The 25,584-nt window shown below is 38.0% G+C and overlaps 3 protein-coding genes across 5 annotated transcripts; all 3 read left to right on the plus strand.

The window, feature by feature from the left end:
- The first annotated feature begins 10,745 nt into the window (after positions 1-10,745).
- LOC129903827 (calmodulin-binding transcription activator 5-like) lies at positions 10,746-11,259 on the plus strand. The gene is made up of 2 exons (XM_055979339.1): positions 10,746-11,042; positions 11,159-11,259. Exons 1-2 carry the CDS (start codon positions 10,746-10,748, stop codon positions 11,201-11,203), a joined length of 342 nt encoding a protein of 113 aa, XP_055835314.1. The 3' UTR covers positions 11,204-11,259.
- Positions 11,260-13,767: 2,508 nt separating this feature from the next.
- On the plus strand, positions 13,768-15,454 carry LOC129903828 (60S ribosomal protein L29-1-like). Its single transcript, XM_055979340.1, has 3 exons — positions 13,768-13,854; positions 13,986-14,089; positions 15,413-15,454. The coding sequence occupies exons 2-3, from the start codon at positions 13,988-13,990 to the stop codon at positions 15,452-15,454; spliced, it is 144 nt and encodes a 47-aa protein (XP_055835315.1). The 5' UTR covers positions 13,768-13,854; positions 13,986-13,987.
- Positions 15,455-16,620: 1,166 nt separating this feature from the next.
- LOC129903478 (uncharacterized) lies at positions 16,621-23,849 on the plus strand. Of its 3 annotated transcripts, none has more exons than XM_055979045.1 (2): positions 16,621-16,916; positions 22,848-23,849. In XM_055979045.1, exon 2 carries the CDS (start codon positions 22,892-22,894, stop codon positions 23,522-23,524), a length of 633 nt encoding a protein of 210 aa, XP_055835020.1. In that variant the 5' UTR covers positions 16,621-16,916; positions 22,848-22,891; the 3' UTR covers positions 23,525-23,849. The 3 variants fall into 3 exon arrangements, with proteins under 3 accessions (XP_055835020.1, XP_055835018.1, XP_055835019.1); XM_055979043.1 differs by having other exon boundaries at positions 22,886-23,849; XM_055979044.1 differs by having other exon boundaries at positions 16,622-16,916; positions 22,898-23,849.
- The last annotated feature ends 1,735 nt before the right edge of the window (positions 23,850-25,584 follow it).

Raw genomic sequence — 25,584 nt, forward strand, 5'->3', positions numbered from 1 at the left:
ACTCTTGCTTTGAGGTTAGATGTTCATGAAAATAGAGTTTCTTGGTATTGTTTGAGTTTGTATGAACTTGATCCCCTATCTATTTGATTCTATATGTGTCAATGTTGTTGAGCTAAGAGGTTCCAAAAATGAGCCCTTAGTTGAGTATGAGTGATGAAGAAATGAGTTGTGAAATATGTTCTATTTATCTTCTTACTATGTAGATTATGATAAAGGATGTTATTTTCTTGAGAATGTTGCTCAATATGAAATGTCAATTTAAAGTCTTGAAATTGTGATAAGCCTCAAGAATTTCTCAAATGGATGAAAGAAATGATTGATTATATCTAGATGATGCTATGCATGTGCATTTAAATTTCTTTTGAATGATATGCTTGAGATTGATCGGATAGTACGATTGAGAAAGATGTGATTGTGATAGAGTTGATGAGATGACAAGGTTGTAATGAGACTTGTCGATATGAGTTGATTGAGTTGATTGGATTGAGTTTTATGAGCATTGAGTCTTGGGAGGAGTATCGAGCACCGAATTGGGCAAGAGTATAGTCCATACTCGAACCCAATACCTGTGTTGCCAAACGTAGGGGGGATTGAACCGTTAAGTCGGATGCTTCCTTGAGAGTTTTGTCCTGACATTATAGGACTTGGTTGGATTGGATCCATGAGTGTTTGATTCATTCATACCCTGGCAAGGTATGAACAAGCGCGGCAACAACGTCGTTTTGTTGTACCTTCACTGGCTCATAAGTGATGGTTGTCAGTTAAGAGAAACTCCCAAATAGGTCTTGATAGTACTCTAAGTTAGAATAAGTGGAATTGTATGTGATTGGTCCCGTCTAAATCATATTCTTGTTTAGACTTAGGACGTTTGATTGAGTTGGTATTCCTCTTGAGTTGAGCTTCCGAGTTGATTAATTCTTCCTTGTTGTTCGTTGTATTCATCTATTTTACATACTCGTACATTTCATGTACTAACGCCATTTGGCCTGCATCGTTTCATGATGTAGAGACAGGTACTAGAGATCATCAATTGGCGCTCCGTTGAAGATCCACATACACTCTCAGCTAGTTGGTGAGTCCTCCTAGTTTTCAGAGGATGTTGGGCCTTCATGTACAGTTTTGTTGACATTTCCTCTACTTTGATTGTTGGTAGCCATGGACTTGTCATTGGCACCTCTTAGACTTTGATAGAGGCTTCATAGACTGGAGTGTGGGGAGGTCGAACTGTTATTTTGAGAAGTCTTATTTTATTGTCTTGTTGGGTTGTAAATGTTTGGCCTTCGGCCCTATATATGAATAGTATTTCTTTAATTGAGTTTTCCGCTAAGAGAATGTGATTGATTGAATGTGTGATTGGACCAGGTGGTTCGCTCGGAGGTCAGAAATGGCCTTCGAGTGCCGGCCACGCCTAGGGTACCCTCCCAGGGCATGACAAACATGGTATCAGAGCACAGAGTTCAAGTATCCTAGGGAGTCTATGAAGCCGTGTCTAGTAGAGTCTTGCTTATGGGTGTGTTGTGCACCACACTTATAAACGGGAGGCTATAGGACATTAGGAATTGTTTCACTTCTTTCATACTCTGATTTCGTGCGATAGAGTTGAAACTCCATAAGACTCTGTTCTAATTTGTGCGTTTGTACGTTACAGATAATGCCTCCAAAACGTACTGCTAGACAGAGGAATGTTGATAACGCCGAGATGCCCCAAGCAGAGGTACGCCCACCAAGGGCTAGGGGCCGACCTGTGAGGTATGCCGAGGCACCCCAAGTGCCAACTACTCCACCTGCACCCACATCAGAGGCAGAATTTCGAGGGGCAATTGCAATGCTCACGCAACTAATGGCTGCCCGAAGTGGTAATCAGAGTTCGCCGACTCTTAGCTCTAGCTCCCAAGAGCCATCTGCTGCCAATAGAATTAGAGACTTTCTAAGGATGAATCAGCCGGCATTCACGGGTTCTAAGGTCGATGAAGATCCCCAAAACTTTATCGATGAGATGTGGAAGATTCTGAAAGCTATGCATACTACGGAAATCGAGGGGGTTGAGTTGGTGTCTTATCAACTCAAAGATGTGGCAAACATTTGGTATAACCAATGGGAACAGAGTAGGGGTGAGGATGCTGAACCAGCTAGATGAGATGAGTTTGAGAGAGCCTTCCTTGACCACTTCTTTCCCTGAGAATTGAGGGAAGAGAAAGTGGAGGAATTTGTAAACCTGAAACAGGAGGGTATGTCAGTTAAGGAGTATGGCCTAAAGTTCATCCAGCTGTCCAGGTATGCTCCAGAAATGATTCCAGATGTGAGGTCAAAGATGAGGAAGTTCGTCTCCGGATTAGGGAGGCATGTAAAGAAGGAGTGCAAGGCAGCATTGTTGATCTCGGATATGGATCTTTCCATATTAATGGTGTATGCTCAACAGGTAGAGGAGGAGAAAAGAAAAGACAGAGAAGAGCACCTGAGCAAGAAGGCAAAATCAGCGGGCCATGAGAATGAACAGAGGCAAAACAAGGGCAACAAGTCCTTCTTCCAGAAGAGGCCTCCCAATTATGCCTCATCTACCGCAAGTGCACCTATGCCACAGAACAGGTATGACCGGCAAGGACAGAGTCGCCAGAATTTCAGCCCCCAGGGTTCTCAATCCCAAGCCAGTGTAAGTCAAGGTTCGAGGGGGAAGCCACCATGCGGCAAGTGTGGTAGGCTCCACTTGGGAGAATGCAGAGCGGGAAGGGTTGGTTGTTATAAATGCGGCCAAGTAGACCATTTTCAGAAGGAGTGTCCAGCATGGGGGAACAGAGCCTAGTTCTCTACAACCGTACCGCCAGCTAGGGGTAATCAGAGGGGCACTACTTCAGGTACGAGTGGAGGTACAAACCGCCTATATGCTATGGGCAGTCGCCAAGATCAGGAGAACTCTCTAAACGTCGTGACGGGTATGATTCGAGTCTCTTCTTTTGATTGTTATGTATTGATGGATCTGGGTGTCACCCTATCTTTTGTGACTCCTTATGTGCTAGTAAATTCAATAAAATTCCTAAACGTCTTCTTGAGCCTTTTAGTATGACCACTCTTGTCGGTGATTCTGTCTTAGCTGAGAGAGTCTATAGAGATTGCACTGTGTCCATTTATCACAGGGATACCTTGGCCGACCTAGTTGAGTTGGACATGGTTGACTTTGAATTGATCCTTGACATGGACTGGCTCTATGTCTGTTATGCCTCTATTGATTGTAGAACTCAGATTGTCACGTTCAAATTCCCGAATGAGGCTGTCATAGAGTGGAAGGGTAGTCCTGTTGCGCCTAAGGGTAAGTTTATTTCATACCTTAGAGCCAGGAAACTAATCTCAAAAGGGTGTGTTTATCACATTGTCCGAGTGAAAGATGACAACATTGAGTCCCCATCCCTTGAGTCAGTTCCGATTGTCAACGAGTTTCCGGATGTCTTTCCTGAAGATCTGCCTGGAGTCCCTCCTAATAGGGAGATTGACTTTGGGATTGATAATTTTCCTGATACCCAGCCTATCTTAATTCCTCCATATAGAATGTCCCCAGCTGAGTTGAGAGAGTTGAAGGGGCAATTGAAAGACTTATTAGATAAGGGATTTATTAGGCCGAGTGTCTCACCATGGGGAGCTCCGGTCCTATTTGTTCGAAAGAAAGATGGGTCCCTTAGAATGTGTATTGACTAGAGGCAGCTGAATAAGGTCACCATAAAGAACAAATACCCTCTTTCCAGAATAAATGATTTATTTGATCAGCTTTAGGGTTCCACGTGTTTCTCAAAGATAGACTTGAGATCCGGTTACCACCAGTTGAAGGTGAGAGAATGTGATATTCCAAAGACTGCTTTCCGGAATCGTTATGGCTACTTTGAATTTTTGGTCATATCCTTTGGATTAACTAATGCCCCCGCAACTTTTATGGATCTCATGAACCGAGTGTTTAAACTATATCTTGATATGTTTGTGATTGTATTCATAGATGATATTCTGGTCTACTCCAAGAATGAAAAGGAGCACGCCTATCATTTTAGAGTCATTTTACAAACTTTGAGGGACTAGGTATTATATGAAAAGTTCTCTAAATGTGAATTTTGGCTTGCATCAGTGGCCTTCTTAGGCCACATTATATCTGGAGATGGTATTCAGGTGGATGCTCAGAAAATTGAGGCAGTGAAGAGTTGGCCCAAACCCACATCCCCGACAGAGATAAGGAGCTTCTTGGGTTTGGCTGGCTATTATCGAAGGTTTGTAGAGGGATTCTCATCCATATCATCACCATTGACTAAGCTGACTCAAAATAAGGCTAAGTTCCAATGGTCCGATGCTTGTGAGGAGAGTTTTCAGAAATTGAAGACCAAGCTAACCACTGCTCCTATTCTAACCTTGCCCGATGGTACAGAGGGTTTTGTGATATATTGTGATGCATCCAGAATTGGTTTGGGTTGTGTGTTGATGCAAAGGGGGAAGGTGATAGCCTATACTTCAAGACAGCTTAAGGTTCACGAGAGGAATTACCCAACTCATGACCTTGAGCTGGCAGATGTGGTGTTTGTGCTTAAAATCTGGCGCCACTACCTGTATGGAGTGCATATTGATGTATTCACCGATCACAACAACTTGCAATACGTCTTTAGCCAGAAGGAACTCAACTTGAGGCAAATGAGATGGCTTGAGCTACTCAAGGACTATGATATGAGCATCCTCTACCATCCAAGTAAAGTTAATGTTGTTGCTGATGCTCTTAGCAGGTTGTCTATGGGTAGCACTGCCCATGTAGAGGAAGGAAGGAGAGAATTGGCGAAGGAGGTACACAGATTAGCCCGATTAGGAGTTCATCTAGAAGAGAACAATGAAGGCAGAGTTACTGTTCAGGATGGGTCTACGTCCTCACTTGTGGCAGAGGTAAAGGAGAAGCAAGACCAAGATCCCGTCCTTCTCCAATTGAAGGGAGTTGTTCGCAGACAAGAGGTAATGGTTTTTACCCAAGGGGGAGATGGTGTGTTGGGGTACCAAAATAGATTGTGTGTGCCGGATGTCAATGATGTTCGAGAGAGGATCATGGCCAAAGCGCATAGTTCCAAGTACTCCATTCATCCAAGCTCCACGAAAATATATCATGATTTGAGGGAAATCTATTGGTGGAGTGGGATGAAGATGGATATTGTGGAATTTATTTCCAAGTGCCCGAATTTCCAACGGGTGAAGGTTGAGCATCAAAGGCCATGTGGTTTAGCTCAAAATATAGAAATTCCGGAATGAAAGTGGGAAATGATCAACATGGACTTTATTACAGGTCTATCGAGGTCTCGAAGGCAACACGATTCTATTTGGGTGATTGTGGATAGAATGACGAAGTCAGCTCACTTCTTGGCGGTTAAGACTACTGATACCGCAGAAGATTATGCGAAATTATACATCCAGGAGATTGTCATATTACATGGGGTTCCCTTGTCTATTATCTCAGACAGAGGAGCTTAATTCACTTCCCACTTTTGGAGATCTTTTCAGAAGGGTTAGGTTCGAAGGTGAACTTGAGCACAACCTTCCACCCTCAAACAGATGGCCAGGTAGAGTGCACCATCCAGACATTGGAAGATATGTTGAGGGCCTGTGTACTTGACTTCAAGGGAAGTTGGGATGACCACTTACCTCTCATAGAGTTTGCATATAATAATAGTTATCATGCAAGCATTCAAATGGATCCTTATGAAGCTTTGTATGGGAGGAGGTGTAGATCTCCCATTAGGTGATTTGAAGTTGGTGAAGCCGAGTTGATTAGGCCCGACCTTGTTCACCAAGCCATGGAGAAGGTGAGAGTTATCCAAGATAGTCTAAAGACAGCCCAAGCCGCCAGAAATCTTACACTGATGTGAGGAGGAGAGACTTGTAATTTGAGGTGGGAGATTGGGTATACTTGAAAGTATCACCCATGAAGGGTTTCATGAGGTTTGGAAGGAAAGGAAAGCTTAGTCCTCGATATATTGGTCCTTACCATATTTTGAGGCGGATTGGGAGTGTTGCTTATGAGTTGGAGTTACCCTCGGAGTTAGCTTCTATTCATCCGGTGTTCCACATTTCGATGTTGAAAAAGTGCTTGGGCGATCCCTCGTTGGTAGTCCCTATTGATAGCGTTGGAATTAAGGATAGTTTATCCTATGAAGAAGTTCCGGTCTAAATTCTTGATCGCTAAATTCGCAAATTGAGGAACAAAGAGGTCGCCTCAGTCAAGGTCCTGTGGAGGAATCAATTTGTTGAGGAAGCCACATGGGAAGCGGAGGAGGCCATGATATCTAAATATCCACACCTATTCGTGCCTACCGAGGAGAATGTTGAAGGTAATGACGTTTCCTTGACTTGAATTCATTAGTGCATTTTGAGTTTTGATTGATATTTGTCTGAAAAATTTGGTTGATTGAATGGCTGAATGTTGATTATGATTTGCACCCCGAGTCTATTCTCGATTTCTCGTCATTTGAGGACGAATGATCCCAAGGGGGAGATAATATAACACCCCTCAAAAATTTTCCCCTAAGATTCGGGTCTTCCTTGTACACGTGTGGGGCCCATCGTATTTATTTCGAAGTATGTGCTTGAGTTAAGATGAGTCCCTGAGAAATTAAAGAGCGTTGGAGGTGATGTGGGGTCATTGAGGACCCCTAGGACCGAGCTAAGTCCCAAAAAGGTTCGTCATGGCTAAGTTAGGATGCGTTCGTGTATGGGGTCGACTTCTAATGGCCCTATATTTTGAAAGATGGAAATCTAGGTGGATCACAACCTATTGAATTAAAGGTCGTCAAGTCTTCTTTCCAATGCCACCAAGAATGTGAATTTTAGAGTTCGGAGTTGAAAGATACGACGATCCTAAGGCAAACTAGCACGACAGGAATTCCATCTTTGGCCTCGGTTACAACTGCTGGGGAAATGGCCTTGGTGCTATAAGGGCGCGACACGCCACTATCGCGCTAGAAACATGCCTCAGTAGTTTGGTCCTTGGCGCGATGCGCCACTAAAAGTTGTGCAGGGTTTTTCAGGCCAAATTTCCAGAACTCAGAAAATATGGCCTTGGCGCTATAAAGGCGCGACGCGCCACTATCACGCCAGAAACATACCTCAGTAGTTTGGTCCTTAGCGCGACACGCCACTAAAAGTTATGCAGGGTTTTTCAGGCCAAATTTCCAGAACCTAGAAAATATGGCCTTGGCACTATAAGGGCGCGACGCGCCACTATCGCGCCAGAAACATGCCTTAGTAGTTTGGGCTTTGGCGCGGCGCGCCACTGTGAGGTGTGCAGGTTTTAGGGGTAATTGGCCTGGCGCTGCAATGGCGCGACGCGCCACTATCGCGCCAGGTGCATATTTAGCCCATTTTCAAAATTTTTGAGGAGGGGTAATTTGGGAACTTACCCAAATTATATATGTATTGCCTTTGGTCTTTTGGGAACATATTTCTCAGCCTCACTCTCTCTCTAAAAAGTCCTAGGAGCTTCTCTCTCTCTCTTCTTCTTCTTCCCCATCTCCAATAAGAAGAGTTCCAAGAGCTTCAAGATTTGAGTTCTCTATTGAAGACCCAACATCAAGGTTTTCTTCAAGTCTTCACTAAGGTATGTAAGGCTATCTAAAACATGGGTTGAGTTCACCCATGTGCCCTACTCTTGCTTTGAGGTTAGATGTTCATGAAAATAGAGTTTTTTGGTATTGTTTGAGTTTGTATGAACTTGGTCCCCTATCTATTTGATTCTATATGTATCAATGTTGTTGAGCTAAGAGGTTCCAAAAATGAGCCCTTAGTTGAGTATGAGTGATAAAGAAATGAGTTGTGAAATATGTTCTATTTATCTTCTTACTATGTAGATTATGATAAAGGATGTTATTTTCTTGAGAATGTTGCTCAATATGAAATGTCAATTTAAAGTCTTGAAATTGTGATAAGCCTCAAGAATTTCTCAAATGGATGAAAGAAATGATTGATTATATCTAGATGATGCTATGCATGTGCATTTAAATTTCTTTTGAATGATATGCTTGAGATTGATCGGATAGTACGATTGAGAAAGATGTGATTGTGATAGAGTTGATGAGATGACAAGGTTGTAATGAGACTGGTCGATATGAGTTGATTGAGTTGATTGGATTGAGTTTTATGAGCATTGAGTCTTGGGAGGAGTATCGAGCACCGAATTGGGCAAGAGTATAGTCCATACTCGAACCCAATACCTGTGTTGCCAAACGTAGGGGGGATTGAACCGTTAAGTCGGATGCTTTCCCGAGAGTTTTGTCCTGACATTATAGGACTTGGTTGGATTGGATCCATGAGTGTTTGATTCGTTCATACCCTGGCAAGGTATGAACGGGTGCGGCAACAACGTCATTTTGTTGTTCCTTCACTGGCTCATAAGTGATGGTTATTAGTTAAGAGAAACTCCCAAATAGGTCTTGATAGTACTCTAAGTTAGAATAAGTGGAATTGTATATGATTGGTCCCGTCTAAATCATATTCTTGTTTAGACTTAGGACGTTTGATTGAGTTGGTATTCCTCTTGAGTTGAGCTTCCGAGTTGATTGATTCTTCCTTGTTGTTCGTTGTATTCGGCCATTTTACATACTCGTACATTCCATGTACTGACGCCATTTGGCCTGCATCATTTCATGATGCAGAGACAGGTACTAGAGATCATCAACCCGCGCTCCGTTGAAGATTCACATACACTCTCAGCTAGTTGGTGAGTCCTCCTAGTTTTCGGAGGATGTTGGGCCTTCATATACAGTTTTGTTGACATTTCCTCTACTTTGATTGTTGGTAGACATGGACTTGTCATTGGCACCTCTTAGACTTTGATAGAGGCTTCATAGACTGGAGTGTGGGGAGGTCAAACTGTTATTTTGAGGAGTCTTATTTTATTGTCTTGTTGGGTTGTAAATGTTTGGCCTTCGGCCCTATATATGAATAGTATTTCTTTAATTGAGTTTTCCGCTAAGAGAATGTGATTGATTGAATGTGTGACTGGATTAGGTGGTTCGCTCATAGGTCAGAAATGGCCTTCGAGTGCCGGCCACGCCTAGGGTACCCTCCCGGGGCGTGACACTTTGCCCCTCCTAAAACCGTCCATAGCCAACCTCTCGCACCTCCGCACTGGAGCATCTGTGTCTCTCCTCTTCACATGCCCAAACCATCTCAGTCTTGCTTCCCGCATCTTGTCCTCCACCGATGCCACTCCCACCTTGTCTCGAATATCTTTATTCCTAATTCTATCTATCCTAGTGTGCCCACACATCCACCGCAATATTTGCATTTTCGCGACTTTCATCTTCTGAACATGAAGTTTCTTGATTGGCCAACACTTCGCCCCGTACAATAGAGTCGGTCTAACCACCACTTTGTAAAACTTGTCTTTGAGTTTTGGTGGAACTTTTTTGTCACATAGCACTCCGGAGGCGAGCCTCCATTTCATCCACCCTGCACCGATACGGTGTGAAACATCGTCGTTGATATCCCCATCTTCCTGTATAATAGACCCAAGATACTTGAAGTTTCTTTTCTTTTGAATGGCCTGGGTACCAAGCCTCACTTCCCCGTCAGCCTCACGCGGCAGGCCACTGAAACTGCACTCCAAGTATTCTATCTTGGTCCTACTCAATTTAAATCCTTTAGACTCCAACGTCTGTCTCCAGTCCTTTAGCTTATCGTTAACTCCGTTGCGAGTCTCGTCAATCAGGACTATGTCATCCGCGAACAACATACACCAAGGCACCTCATCTTGTATTTGTCTTGTCAATTGATCCATCACCAGGGCGAATAGAAACGGGCTAAGAGTCGATCCCTGATGCAACCCCATCGTAACAGAAAAGTGCTCCGAGTCCCCTTCTACCGTCCTTACCCTGGTCTTAGCTCCATCATACATGTCTTTAATTGCTCTAATGTACGCCACAGGTATACATTTCGCCTCCAAGCAAACTAGACTCCCAAGAAAACTAGAACTCATAAAAATACTCCCTCCATTTCAATTTGTTTGTCTAACTTTTCTTTTTAGTCCGTTTAAAAAAAGAATGACTTTTTTTGGCAACTTTCAACTTTCCACATGACATGTTTAAGAAAATAAGATTAAAGGACATTTTGGTACATTATACCTATCTTTAGTTTAAGACCACAACATTCAAAAGTCTTCTTCACTTTCTTAAACTCCGTGTCAAGTAAAAATCAGACAATCAAATTGAAACAGAGGGAGTAACAAGCAAACAAATAGGTATTGATAATATGGATATCCATATTATCCATCTAGATATCTATTATTTAGTGAATAATAGAGATAATATCCATATTTGATCTATTTTAAATGGACAGTTATCCAATCCATTCAAAACTAGTTTGTCTGTCAAGATATAGAGATGATCTAAATAACTTCCGTCATCTTGCATATGATCTTATAAACAATAAATTCATTTCTGTATGCAAGAGGAAAATATGGAAGCCCTAATCCAAAAGGAGTTTGGTTTATTTTAAAAAAAGATTGCTACTTTATTATTATTTCTATTTTATGTTGAGAAAATAATGTGTGCATTGGTGAAAATTTGGACCCCTAGTTTTAAATACTTCTTAAGTACAGAGTATTAAAATATTAGGGACCTAAACAATACATTTATAATATTGAGGATTCACTCAAACGACCCCAACTAGCTAGGGATTGAGGCATAGTTGTTGTTATACTACTGTCCACAACAGCCTTAATTAGTGGAACCTGCCTCTGGTTTATGCAGGCTGTGTTCCGTGGTTTCCAAGTCCGAAGGCAGTACTGGAAGATAATTTGGCTTGAAAAGGCATTATTTCGGTGGCGTTTGAAGAGGAAAGGTTTCCATGGGCTTAAACTCCAGTCTAGTCAAGTAGTTAATCACAAACCAGATGATGTGGAGGAGGATTTCTTCCAAGCCAGCAGGAAACAAGCTGAAGAACATATTGAAAGATCTGTTGTGCGAGTTCACGCCATGTTCCGTTCTAAGCAAGCACAAGAACAATATAGGAGGATGAAGTTGGAACATAATAAAGCAACGGTAATTGTTATAACAATTATTTTGAGATAGATTCAGATACAAAATTTGAGATTCTTAGGTGGTACTTTTATCACAAAGCTTCTCTACATTTTACCAACTTTATTTTTTTGTCACAGCTGGAATACGAAGGGACTCTCAATCCTGACACTGAGATGGACTAAGAGGACAAGTTACAAGCATTTCATATATATGGCTGATTTAGCACTGCTGATGGAAAACAGGATTTGGTGTTGCAAGCCAGTGTGTACATTAGCAGATCTTGTAAAATTGTAGATGCAGGTAGTCTGCTTGCATTTACCCTCCAAACATTTTTTGGGTAACGTGAGGGTGGGACGATAATGATACCAGAGTTGGGAAGCTGTTTCTCAAAAAGCAAACAGGCCCTTCTACGGAACGATTGACTAGATACACTGGCATTTTGATGACAACTCGAATTAGACATGGTAAGTTTCTTTGATAGCAAGTTGTGATGGAGAATGAGATAGACATGAAGGGTGGCTTTGTCTTTCATTGTTCATCGCCGGAGCATGAATCTTTATATTTAAGAGAAGCTAACTGATGTATGAAAATCAGATCCACCAAGACATGAAATATTGAAACTAAGCTATCTTTTGTCAAATTTAGTGAGTTTATTAGACCATCTCTGGCAAAAAAAGCCAAGGGGTATTCTCTTGATTGTGAAATGTTCTTTTCCTTGATCCTTCACAAAAATGTGGAGTTGACTATGAAAATTGCCAAGAGATTATCTTTTTTCTGTTTTTACTTTCTACTATGTAGAGCGTCTAAGTGCTTTTTAGGCCAACTTAATTCTCTTATTGATCTGTGCAATGCATTAGGTTCATGTGCTTCAGGACCCACAGTAACAACAACGAATGTGTATCGTCTCAACAAGAACACCTTAATATGTTGAAGGGAACAAGTACTTTTTTTTTGTCAAAAACAATTATCTACCCAAACAGGTCCATATGTAAATTTACATTTCTTAAACATTTGAACTATTCAGGATTTTGATTGGTTCCAGTTCATGCTATGTGACTGAAAAAACATGTTCTTCGTCATCTTCATAACTCTATACATATAATGTTGTTTGATAACAATAAACTCAAAATGGAAAAATCAAACCACAATTTCCAATTTTTTTTACTCCCAAAATTAAATAAATACTCAGAAATAAAAAAAACGATGATTGTACGAGAAGGGGGGGTGCTAATAGGAAGAAGCAAATTTTTCACAATTTGAGTTAGGTGGATATTATTATATAAATAATTTTTAAATCCTAAATATGATTGTTGTTGTTCCTCCTTCGCAACTTTTCACAATACTAGTGTGGTTTATAAATCCATTGACATGTCATTGAATTATCCATACATTGACTATGAAACCTTAAAAGCATAATTATACCTCATTCAAGACATCATTTTTGAAAAACTTATTAGATAATTAAACTTTACACATTGAGATTAAATTTGAACTACATTCAAACTCGCTTCAAAATTCAAACATGACGTATGAAGTTATCTGTTGACTTTGACATAACATAACTTCAAATCTTCGACCCTATTCAACTTCCCACTCTCGTACATCTGAAGTTGATTATGAAGCGATTAAAATTTAAATACCTTGGTTAGTTTTCAAATGGCTATATGTGCACATCAATCTAGGCCCAAATCAAGGCTATTTTCGTCATTTCACATAGCTTTAGGGTTCCAAACACCATAAGAAACCTGAAAAAATGAGGTAAAAGGGATCTTTGAGAGTGGATGAAGAATAGGAGATTTCTATTTTTTTTCCTTTTCTTTTGTTATAAATATTTAATTAGAGGTTAATTATGAAGAGATGGGTTGAATTAGAATATTTAAAAGTTTAGGGGTAAAAATTAAAAGATCAAATTTTTTTAATAAAACCCTAAATTCCATTCATTTACTCTATTTTTTTAAACTTCTGTTCTCTATTTCCCTCCTCTCTTGTCTTCTCTTTTCTTTTCTCCATTTTTTAAACGCTCTTGTTCTTTTTTCCTTTTATCTTCTTCTTCCTTAACTTCTTTACCTTTTTTCTTCTCCGTTTTTTCTTTTCTTTTCAAACTTTTTGTGTTTTCATCTTCTTCTTCTTCGGATGTTGTCATTCTCATTTTTTTCTTCACTTCGATTTGATTGTGAAAATTATAAAAAAAATTGATGAGAAGAGAAGAGAGGAGAGGATATGTTGTTTATATAAACAAGAGTTGTTCAAGCTACCAAGAGATGTTGTTTAAACAATCCTAAGTTGTTTAGTTCAAATAACAGAAGTTGTTTAAACAACAAAAGTTGTTTAGTTCAAATAACCAGAAGATATTTAAACAACTCTAAGTTGTTTAAGTGTTTTTTATGATTCTTTAGTTAAAACAATGAGAATATTTTAAATATCAGTTAGTTGTTTGGAGAAATATGAAAATATTTGCTAATTGTTTTGGAGATTGAGATATGAAAATATTTTTTAATTGTTTAGATAAATGTTTAAACATCTGCTAGTTGTTTGAAGGTGATAATGACGTGGAGGAGGGGAGGCTGGAAGGATGGGACTGAGGGGTGGATGAGGGGCAGGAAAAAAAAGGGAGGAGGTATTTTATAAATTAAAATTTTTTTATGGATTTTTAAAATATGTGTTATTATCACTAATTAAAAAAAATCCCTTTTATATTATTTTCAAAACTTGTGTCCTATTTTTTTATTTACGCTCTCAAAAGTCTCTTTTAATTAATTCTCCGAAGAAACCTAATCCATTCTCCTCTTTCACTTTCTTCCTTGCTGGTGAAATCCCTATTCGCCGGCAACAGGTACCCCTTCCCCCCAAACTCACCCCCACCCCCACCCCCACCCCACTCCACAAAATTGAGAAGTATGAGCTGATTTTTCATCGGATTTTTCCTTATTATTTTTTTTCTTGTTCTGCAATTACTTTGAGAAGAAATGGCCAAGTCAAAGAATCACACAGCTCACAATCAGTCGTATAAGGCACACAGGAATGGAATCAAGAAACCCAGAAAGAATCGTCACAGTTCAACCAAAGGGGTTTGTTAAAAAACCCATCTTTTCTCCTGTTTATGCTTATTTGTATATGTAGATACAATTAAGGTTATTGAATCAGGTGAATGTAGATTATATATATAATAAGAATAGTCATTTAAATAAAATCTGTAGTCATATTAAGTTCTATCACACACTTTCACTAATGGGTCTGTAGTCATTTAAAAAATGGTAAATGTAGACCTTTTATATAATATGAACAATTTTTAAAACAAAGTATATAGTCATACTAAGTTCTATCATTCCCACATGTAATAGTAGGTGTAAAGATATTCGTATCTGCTGATACAAATTCTCACGGATTTGCTTATGATAAAAAAGCCCATCTTTTTTCCTTAGTTTATAAGTGGAGGGTCTTTTAGAAATAACCGTCCTACCTTGGCAGAAGACGCTCTCCAGACCCCACGTTGTGGGATTTCACTGAGTTATTGTTGTTGTAAGGTTGTTACATCGGCGAATATAGACCTCAATATAATATGAAAAGTTTTTAAAGCAAAATACTTAGTCATACTAAGTTCTAGTACTGCCACAAGTAATAGTAGGTGTAAAGGTATTTGTATATCCGTTGATATAAATTCACATATTTGCTTATGATAAAAAAAACCCATCTTTTCTTGTTCTTAGTTGATTCTTGTTTAGACTTCAAACTATTTGGATATGTAGATGTAAGGTTATTAAATCAAACAAATGTAGACCATATTATTAATTATGAGTAGTTTTGAAGCAAAATACTTAGTTATTCGAAGTTCTATCACTGCCACAGAGTAATAATAGGTGTAGTCATAGAGCCCGTTTGGATGGGCTTAAAAAAAAGTAACTTAAAAGTAACTTTTATGTATGAAGTGTTTTTAAAACTTTAAAGTGCTGAAAGTTATTTTTATAAATAAGCAGTTGAGTGTTTGGATAAAAGTGCTTAAATGAGGAAAATTATGTGAATTTTAGGGTTAAAAGAATAAAAAGGGCAGTTTGAGAATTTAGTTAAAATATAAGAGATATAAAAGTAATTTCCATGGTCAAAGAAAATGACTTTAAGCACTTAGAAAAAAAAAGGTTAGGAATCCTAACTTTTCATTTTTGACTGACTTTAAGAACTTTTTGGCTTAAAGTTAGCATTAGATAAACACGTTCAAAAGCTGAAAAGGGACTTTAAGTTGGTTTTGACCAACTTAAAGCCAATCCAAACGGGCTCATATTCTATATCTGCTGATATAAGACTATGGATTTGCTTATGGAAAAAGTAGTAAAGAAAAAGTTGATCTGTTGTTTTACTAAAGTTTGGTGATTTTTTATCTTTATGGTAAAATGCAGATGGATCCCAAGTTTTTGAGAAACCAGAGCTATACTAGTTAATATGGTCTTTTGAATGTAAACAATTTTTAATATTAGTTATTTCTATACTTTATATGTATTGCATTGATATCAACAAAGGGTAAAATGGTAAAGCCTTTTAATATAGTAATGATTTCTAAATCACCATATAAAATTAGAAATGTCCATCTAATATGGACTAGGGAAGTATCAACTAAGTCCCTTTTAGCCAAAAAAAAAAAAAACTAGCAAAGAGGATCAGTTAATTAGTTATGTAATAATGACATCTTAGTACCACACATCTCATTATTGCATAAATAATAAAACATTTTTCCTAGTTTTTGAGTTTTGATAATTGATGAATTGATATGTGTCCAAAAGTTAGTTAAGGTTAGACATTTCCTTAGTTGTTTCACGTGTGTATATCATCCAAACTTTAATTTGTTAAGGATGACCCATCATGTTTTTTTATGTTAAAAGAATCAATTTAGCAATGTGAGATATTTTGATTTTGTTATGTTAAAAGACTACGTACACATTACTCTCCTCAAGATCTATTTCTGAGCTTACATTAAATATGTTGTTATTATTGTAATGAAAAGATTAAATTGTAACGCTCTTTGATCAAATAGGTAATTGGTGACGTGGATTTAAATATAAAAGAGTTATATTAGTAGGCTTCTTACGCTAACAAACTTTTGACTGAGAAATAAAAATTAAATGACTTAATAACCCATATCACAAGTTTATATGTATGCACACTTTTGGCCTATGACATGGTTCAATAAATAAATTTGGGAGATTCATCAAACCAAACACAAAAAAATACATGTCATGAGATTGAGTCGTTGTAGTTGGATTTCTTTCACTACAATGATGAAAAAACCTCAACGAGGACACCAAATCCCTATGGAGGTGTATTCGAAGCCCATAACAAAGAGTGACTCAACGAGGACATACAAACTTCTAAGTTCTAAGCACAAAGCTTCTCAAAAAGTGATGCATATGACACCGTAGATGAATTCCGTCATTTTTCTTTTAATAAATAAATATTTTAGTTCAATATAAAATAATAGATAAATTCAATATAATTTTTATAAATTATTTTTCTTCAATGGCAAGTCTGATATTTTACTCACAATCTAAGGGCATTAAAGTCATTTCACCCATCCAACAATGTAGTGCTTCTGTGTTCCCAAAGGTCAGGCCAGGCACGAACACTTTAGAAAGAATTGGAGAGAAGAGAGAGAAAGAGGAGAGAGAAAGAGAGAAGATTCACTCCATTTCAATGGCGGTTAGGGTTTTGAATTGATCCCAATTTTATACCCAAAAAACCTCAAATACTTCATATTCAATCTCTTCCTCTCTTTCCCCCTTTTTTTAGCTACTCAAAAACCCTAATTTCAATCGTTCTCCGGTAAACAGCAGGCTCAGTGAAGTTTGTGCTCTAGAAGTTTCTATGGGTGCTCAAGAGAAGTCATCAAACTCTAATAATCCGATGAAGGTTAGTTTCGTTTATTGTTCAGTTCAAAAATTGTTTCTTTTGCTTTGTATAACCCTAAGGACTAAATTTTACACCAATTTAGCTCTTTTTTTTGCTGTGAAATCAATTTTTATATAATTGATTATGTCTCGATTCCGAACTAGCTAGAATTTGAGTATATTTAATTTTGGTTTAGCTATTTTATGTTGGTTGTTAAGGTTTTGTGGAACTCCTTTATTAGGACTATAGGTTAAGTTGGAGGTTGCTTTTTTTTTTTTGGTTTGTTGGATGATTTGAGATAAGAAGTATGGAACATGTGCTTATGAAGTGGAGAAAGGTAGAGGGGCGGGCCAAATATGCAGTGGATTTCGAACTGTGAGCCACTGGTTTAAGGGATTTCTGGGTATGAGTATTTATGAAGTGGGTCTAAGGGGAATTTGCTTTTGTTGTTGTCTTTGCATTTGAGCTAGAAAAACATAATTCCTGAGTCCGAAGAGCGCTTTTCTGCTTTATAACCCAAGGACTAAGTTCCCACTGATTTTGCTCTTTCTTTTTTTTCTCTGAAATCAATTATTATAGAATAGACTATGTCTCAATTCCGAACTAGCTGGAATTGGATATTTAGCTAGAATTTGACTATGTAATTTTAGTTTAACTATTGTATGTTGACTGCTAAGTTATTGTGGAACTCCTTTTTTGGGACCTGGGACCTGGTACCTTCTATATTCTAGAACCATAGGTTGATTTGGTGGTTACTTTTTTCTCTTATTGTGGAGAAGGTCAATTATACAGTGAATTTCGAACTTTGAGTCATTGGTCTAGGGGATTTCTAGGTATGAGTATTTATGAAGTGGGTCTGAGGGGAATTTGCTTTTGTTGTTGTCTTTGCGTTGAGCTAGAAATACAGAACCTCTCTCAGAATATACCCGTTACCCAAAAGTATTTCACTGTAGGACACATGTCAAAAGCCTTGGGGCTTGGATAAAGGTAGCTGAGCTCAAAAAAATCATATTTTTTTGGGTTTTTCGCGGTGCTACTCCAGTATTTATGTTTTGGTTCAGTTTCAGTTCAGAATGTACTTGTGGCAAGGTGGAATATTATGTCTTCTGTGTTTGCTTTGTTATCCTGTTGAATGCTTATGGGTTTTGTAATCTATAATATCCAGCCCTTTGCAGTTCATATTAGACTAAGTTATGTTGTTCCAGACCCCACGTTGTGAGATTTCACTGGGTTGTTGTTGTTGTTGTTGTAATCTAAAAGTAAACTTTTTTCGTTCGGCGTCAAGAGAAATGTTCCCATACCATGGGATTTTCTGAGTTGGTGGCATTGATGGTTAGGTTGTATTTCCCTGGATTTTTTGTGGAAAACAAGAATTGAAAATCGCCTACAGTCTCATTAGGGATCTTGTTATGTTATTGAGTTCACAAGAAAGAGAACTTCAAGCCTGTTTGGATTGGCTTAGTTTAAGTGCTTTTAAGCCAAAACAACTTTTAAGCACTTTTGGAGTGTTTGGGTAAATTAAAAAAATGTTTATAAGCACTTAGTTTCAAGCTAAAATGGTAAAAATAAGCCAAAAGTCATAAGTTAGAAGATGAACAAGCGGAAGCAGGCGTCAGAGAGACTCAGCAAAGGAAGATTATATTTGAAAAATGAGTGTTATTTTGTTCATAAATTGATTTTATCACATATCATAAACATACAATCAACCCAGAAATCAAATATTTGCACTCCCAATATTTTAAACTAAAATCAGTAATACAACCCCAAAAATATCAAGAGTAGCCACTGAGCTCTTACACTCTTTTGGGTTTACTTTTTATCTTTAAATGTGAAAGGCTTCTTTGGAGAAAAACAAATAAAAGCAAAATCAAGAACTGAGGAGTGGATGGCGTGCAAACTTCCTCCAACTTTGGATATCCAAGGCAAAACATGTCTTTGATCTTTCCTTTGCAAAATTGAGAATATATTGGTCAAGCCAAGGATGCAGGCAAAAAGGAAAGTGAAGATGGACAATAATAATGCTATTAGTAAGCATTATTGGAACGTGAAAAATGAAGTGGATACAATGGATCCACACATACTACATAAAGGGTATAGCAGTTGATCAGGTACATCCTTCCTAAACAGGCAGCGTGGATGGTAAGGAAGTAATTGAAAGCTAAAGCCACTTTGTAGAAGGCAGGAATGACCCTGACATATGCTGATATACTGAATCTGCAGAATCTTTCTGTTAAAGTAGTGTACAAGCAGTTAAGAGGGCTATTCCCCAAAATAAGCTGGAAAAGAATGGTATGCATCAATGAAGGTAGTCCTAAGTGTCTATTTCTATTTACCTTGGTGGCATAGGGCAGGATATATACAAGAGATCTTGTTTAAATGGGGAGCTTCTGTTGCGATTGTGTGCCCCCTATGTGAGGTAGAGGATGAAACTTTAGAGCACCTTTTTTCAAAGGCCCATACTCAACTGATTTATGGGAAAAGCTATTACAACAACAACAACAACAACCACCACCACCCAGTGAAATCCCACAACGTGGGGTCTGAGGAGGGTAAAGTGTATGCAAACCTTACTTCTACCAAGGTAGAATGACTGTTTCCGAAAGACCCTCGGCTCAAACTAACTATAAATAAAATTGAACCAATTTCAACCAAAAAACTGACTCAAAACTAACAAAGGCAAGAAACAATAATCGAATTAAAATAATCCAAAATTGAGAAGAAATCAATCAATTCTTAATCAAAGCTTGCCAAATTACTACTTAATAAACTAAATCCGAAATTAACTAAGGGAAGAAATAAACGGTAATATTTGCAATCAAGAGGGCAAAGAAGTAGAGTGTGACTATATACTTCACAGAATCAATTTTAAAGAAAAGTAGCACACGGTAGTATCAAAATTAATAGAAAAATTGTCAAACAAATTTGAAACCAATTATCATGTAACTTAAATAAAAAATTAAAAAAATAGTGATATAAAAAAAGGGCCTAAGAAGTTGGTCCAGAATCCATAGAAAAATGGGCAATTGTTCACTGTGTTCACAAAGACACAACACATTATCACAAGGGATTGAAGTAACCAAACTTTATGCAAGAAAAGCCTTGTTCATACGAATCCAGAAAACACATCACAAAATCTTGAGATTATGCACAGAATCAGACCAAACACTTGAGCTCTCCAATAGTGGTAATTGGATACAAAGTTACCGTAAAACCATCATATTACACATGCAAGTATTTTAAACAATAATATGAACACAAACCACAATGTAAACACACTTTTAATAACATGTAAATCTTAATAGGCTAAGAACGAACAAACATTTATGAATCTCGAATTTAACAAATCGAATGAAGATAAACAAAGAACTGAAAGGATGAAATAGGAGAATACCTGGTACTACAGATCTGTATCTAAACCGATTAGACCTAAAATATATACCCAAATATTGAGTTTCGAATGGTCGTTTGACTGCTGGCCGGAGTTTTCTTGTTGTCAATGTCGTTGTGTCCTGTCGTCTCTTATTGTGGTCATCGTTGACCTCACCGGCGGAGAGAGAGAGAGGGGGCATATGGAGGCGGCGCCGTCTTGTTTCCGCCGCCATTGGTGAAGGGAGGAGCGGACGGCGGTCGTCGTGCTGGGTGGCTGTTGGTTTGTTGTCGAAACGGCGTTCTCTCCGACGAAGGAGAGACAGACGCGGTGGGTCTGCTTGGGGTTCGCCGGTGGGATGAAGAGACACGGCGAGGGTGAGGAGTGAAATGTTGTCTTTGGTTGGAGAAGAGAGGGGCAGCGGATCTGATTGTTGGTGGAGAAAATGGAGAATGAGAGAGGAGGGCGGCTGTTTCCTTCTCTTGTAGAACAGAAGATGAATATACACATAGAGGCATAGGGATGGACACAAGAACTGGAATGTATCCATGCTAATGGGAAGACGCCCCGTGCCTGATGTTGCTGGTAGGGGCTGTTTATTCTATCTGGCTGAAAGGAATCAAAGAATGTTTCAGAACAAGAGGAGAACTGTTGAAGAAGTCTGTAGGATAGTGCAAGAGGTGCATTGTTGTGGCTTCTGCAACAACAAGATAGCAAGTTTCCTACTGCAACACAATGTTTACCCTTAAAAACAGTGTAGACTATAGAAATGTTTTTTTCTCATGTGTTGTAGAACACAGGAGGTACTGATAGAGAATAGGGTGAAGGAGGTTTACCTGAGATACTGATGGTGTGGTATCGATTGTATTTGATACATATTCCACACTTGTACATTGTTGCTCCTTGGTGAAATAAAATCTTTGTATATCAAAAATAAAAAAATTAAGCTGGTTAGCTATTCAGAAAGTGACATATCTAATTGCTGGAGCCTAGAAGAATGTTTACAAGGTCTTTGCTTATTCTTTTTGTGTCATCTAGTTTCCTTTATTGACATGTTGACTTTGACAAGTCACAGCTTACTGAATAAACTACCAGGGTAAGCGGAAATATGGAAATAGCAAATTCATGTAAATAAGCAGAAATAGCCAAAAATAATTGCAAAATTATGGAACTTACACTATAGGTCCATATCAGGCCCACACTTCATATGCTTTGTTGCCTTGCATTTTTAATTAGACTAGTAAGTATTAAATTTGATTAATACTTCATTTGATACATATGTATTGCGATAATTAATAATTAATATATATAAAAAGAATAAATTATTGTGTATATGTTATATTATGAATACACAACTTTGTTATATTATTAATAACATCAAATTTATAAAATAAAAAAATGTACTTAAAGAGAAACATGATCAATAAAACAAAATTATTAACTTTGATTACTTTTTAGTGTAATATTTCAAAGCTTGATATGTAATTTTTGTTATGTTCAACTTTACCAATAAAATTGTGAAAGTTTAATATTTACCGATGTACCCATTACTTCATCGAAAGTTTATTAGACTATAATCTTATCTTTATATATATATATATATATATATATATATATATAGTGACATACATCCAAAGTTGTCTATAACCAAATATGAATGAATTGTATTGGACAACCTTTGAATTTGTTATTGTCTATTAAGAATACACTATCGTTTATGATTGTATAACTGCAAAAATAAAGTAAAGATATAAAAAGTTTACCTCAAATTAAACAAATTTACCTTTTTACTTATAATCATTAACACTATCCTAACTCCATGTTAAAGAATGTAAAATACCAAAAGAAAAATTATAAAAAGTTCATCTCTTTTTTATTCCAAATACTTTTGGATTTAAAGTTCAAGAAAATTAGTATAAGAGCCCGTTTGGATTAAGCTTATAAGCTACTTATAAGCTATTTTCAGTTTTTTGAGTGTTTGACTGACCAACTTAAAGTCATCTTGTGCTTAAAATAAGTTTTCAAAAATAATTGGGTTTGTTTGATTTAGCTTATTTAAAACAACTTATAAGCTAAAAACAACTTATAAGCCAAAAAAATTAGTTGGGTTACCCCAATTTTTTTTAGTTTAAAATAAGCAATTTTCAGTTTATAAGCAGCTTAACAAAAGCTTATCCAAACAGGTGGTAAGTAACATTAGTTGGTGAGAAATTCTAAACCTAAAGTGATAGTAACTATTGAATTCTAAGCCGATTTTCTTTTTCCCATCTAGCCTATGCAACTTTTGTGAAAGAATCCTAAGTGGACTCTAAATCTAATTAAACAAAGAAAGGCAAGAAGTTAATGATAATATTACTCCTAAAAAGGAATTTTAAACCTACACATTATTGATATTTATTATAGTCAATATTTAATATGATTAAAATAATGATATAATAATTGATAAAAATGGTGAAAAAATGATTTTGTCTAAAGCGGAATTTTTTAATGAAGGACAACAACATTATTAAGACCTTCATGCTTTTAATATAGTATAAATGTTTCCTTATTCCTACCCTTCTGAAATTTGATATTGACAATTGCAGTGCAACCCATTTTCTGACATCGAAAATCTAATTCAAAGATTATCATGCAGCATATAGGAGATCATCAGTTGCTTGCCCTTGGTTCTGATATGCAGTCAAACAACAAAGATCTGCTTCACTTGGAGGCTGAAGGCTTGTCTTTGGAATCAAAACTTCTCTTTTGCCCTAGCGATGGTGGATCTCAATCCCTAAATTTGAAACCTGAACTTTTTGATAAGAAGCCCGAAATTTCTTCTGTACCCAGAAGCCAAGTTCTAACAAAGGTCAAGGATTTTTTAGGAGTGTTTTTGGAAAATACTAGAAAAGTGGAGCTTGAAGCTAAGAAGAATCCAAAGAAATATGATATTGAAGCTCTTACCGGTGAAGAATCTGAATACATAGAGATGGACTTAATGTTGGGTGTCACTGAACTTCACACACAGGAGGCTGTATCAGCTGCTGAATTTGCAATGGCAAGTTACCAACCAGTAATCGATCTGGCTACCAATAATGAGACAGAATCTGAAGATAGTAGCGATGAGGATGACATTCAGGATAGTAGCACCAACAAAAGTGATGATGATGGAGCTTCTTATCTAGGAAAAGAATCTAAGCTTACGGAAAAGGATTCTCCTAAGAAAGCATTGAAGAGGAAGCGACAGTCCGTAAATCGAGCTAACATAGTTGAGATCTCTTAGCGCTAAGGACATTAACTAGTTGTAGCTATTTTGGGGGAGAAATTCAGAAAATAGTAAGTGTGTCTCTTTTCCATGTTTCCTTTAAAACTTGTTTTAGTTCTACCCTTTTAATTTCTTGAAATGGTCGTTTTGTTTTACTATCTAGTAGCACCACATGGTGTTTCTTTTAAACAAAAAAAGAACAAAACAAAAACTAAGTTAATCTTTTTTTTTTGGAAAATGTATAAGTTGGCTCAACTTGTATTGTTGTTTATAGGTGTGAGACCGTTGTACTTTGATTATCTTATTTATTTATAGTAGTTAATGCCGGAAATGTTTGGATTGATATTCGACGAGCAAATCTAAGGGGTTGATTATCTTATCTATTTATTTAAGTCATGATGCATCCCAGTGCGCTCCAAGACAATGTGGAAATGGTGAAACAGGTTACGGGTTTCACTCAGAAGCATAGTCCCATCACCTACTTAGGATGCCCTCTGTACATTGGCAGGTAGAGAGTCATGTACTACACGGACATGGTCTCTAAGGTTGTCAACAAAATTAGAGGGTGGCACTCCAAAATCCTCAGCTATGGCGGTAGAGCTACACTCGTGAGATACGTATTTCAGTCGCTCTCCATTCACGTTCTTTCGGCCATTACTCCCTCCCGTACCACTCTTAAACAGATTGAGAGAGTTACCGCTGATTTTTTCTGGGGGTGGAAGGATAACAAGAAAAAATACCATTGGGCCTCATGGAAAAATCTTTGTTACCCTTATGACGAAGGAGGTATTGGGTTGAGGAGAACTACATATGTGTGCAAATCTCTACAGTTAAAGCAATGGTGGCTCTTTAGAGCTAAACCAACGTTGTGGGGTGATTTCCTTAGAGCCAAATACTGTTAGAGAGCTAACCCCATCATTAAAAAATTCCATACTGGCCAATCGCTTGTGTGGAAACACATGATGCACAACAAACACATTGCCGAACCTCACACTCAATGGAGGCTTCACTCAGGTTCGTGCTATTTTTGGTGGGACGATTGACTAGGTATTGGACCCTTAGCCAACTATAGGCAGGAGTCGGAAAGAGCAAGCAATGTGAGGGTGGCTGATTTTCTTATAGATGGGCAATGGAACATCGATATGCTAAATCAGTTGGCACCAATGCAGCTCATTCCGCTCATTACTTCTTCCACACTTCAACTGCAAGGAAGCACACCGGATCAGGCTATTTGGAAGCTAAATACCAATGAAAACTTCACATGTTCCTCGGCATGGCAACTTGTGAGGGAACACAGGACCAAGATACTTTTCGACCATTACACTTGGCACAAACACATCCCCTTTAAATGCTCATTTTTGTTGTGGAGGGCTTTTAGAGGCAAGCTGCCAACAGAGGAAAAGATCACTGCATTCGGCCATGCTTCCACTCCATGCTATTGCTGCCACAGCCTAAGTTCGGACACCATAGCACATTTTCAGCACTGGCCACTTCGCTAGGAATATTTGGCGTTATTTCTCTGATTCCCTAGGCATAAGGCATGAAGCCACACCCCTCAAACCTCTTGTTATGAGCTGGTGGCTTCGCAAGTACCGCACAGATGCTCACAAACTTATCCTCCACTTCACCCCAATATTTATATGTTGGAATTTGTGGAAGAATAGGTGCGCGAGCAAATACGGGGGGAAGAGTCTAACTTGGCGAGAGTGAAATTTGCAGTTTTCAAGGACATCTTAAATCTTCTTAGTGTCGTATACCCCTATATCCATTGGCCTTCGAACTGGATCCACACCATCTCCTGCATAGATAAGTGTACTCATGAGATGAAGATCACCCAAGTCTCGTGGATTAAGCCACAACTTGGTTTCGTCAAGCTGAACACTGACGGCAGCGCGCTGGGTAATCCGGGGGCAATTGGGGGGGTGGCATCTTAAGAGATCACATGGGTAAATTCATCTTCGCCTATGCCATACCGTTAGGGGAGGGAACCAACAATCAAGCCGAACTAGATGTGGCAATTTATGGGCTTAAATGGTGCATTCAACAGTGCTTTTAGCACGTTATCCTAGAAATTGACT

Source organism: Solanum dulcamara, chromosome 9 (assembly GCF_947179165.1).
Source record: "Solanum dulcamara chromosome 9, daSolDulc1.2, whole genome shotgun sequence".
Taxonomy (NCBI): Eukaryota; Viridiplantae; Streptophyta; class Magnoliopsida; order Solanales; family Solanaceae; genus Solanum; species Solanum dulcamara.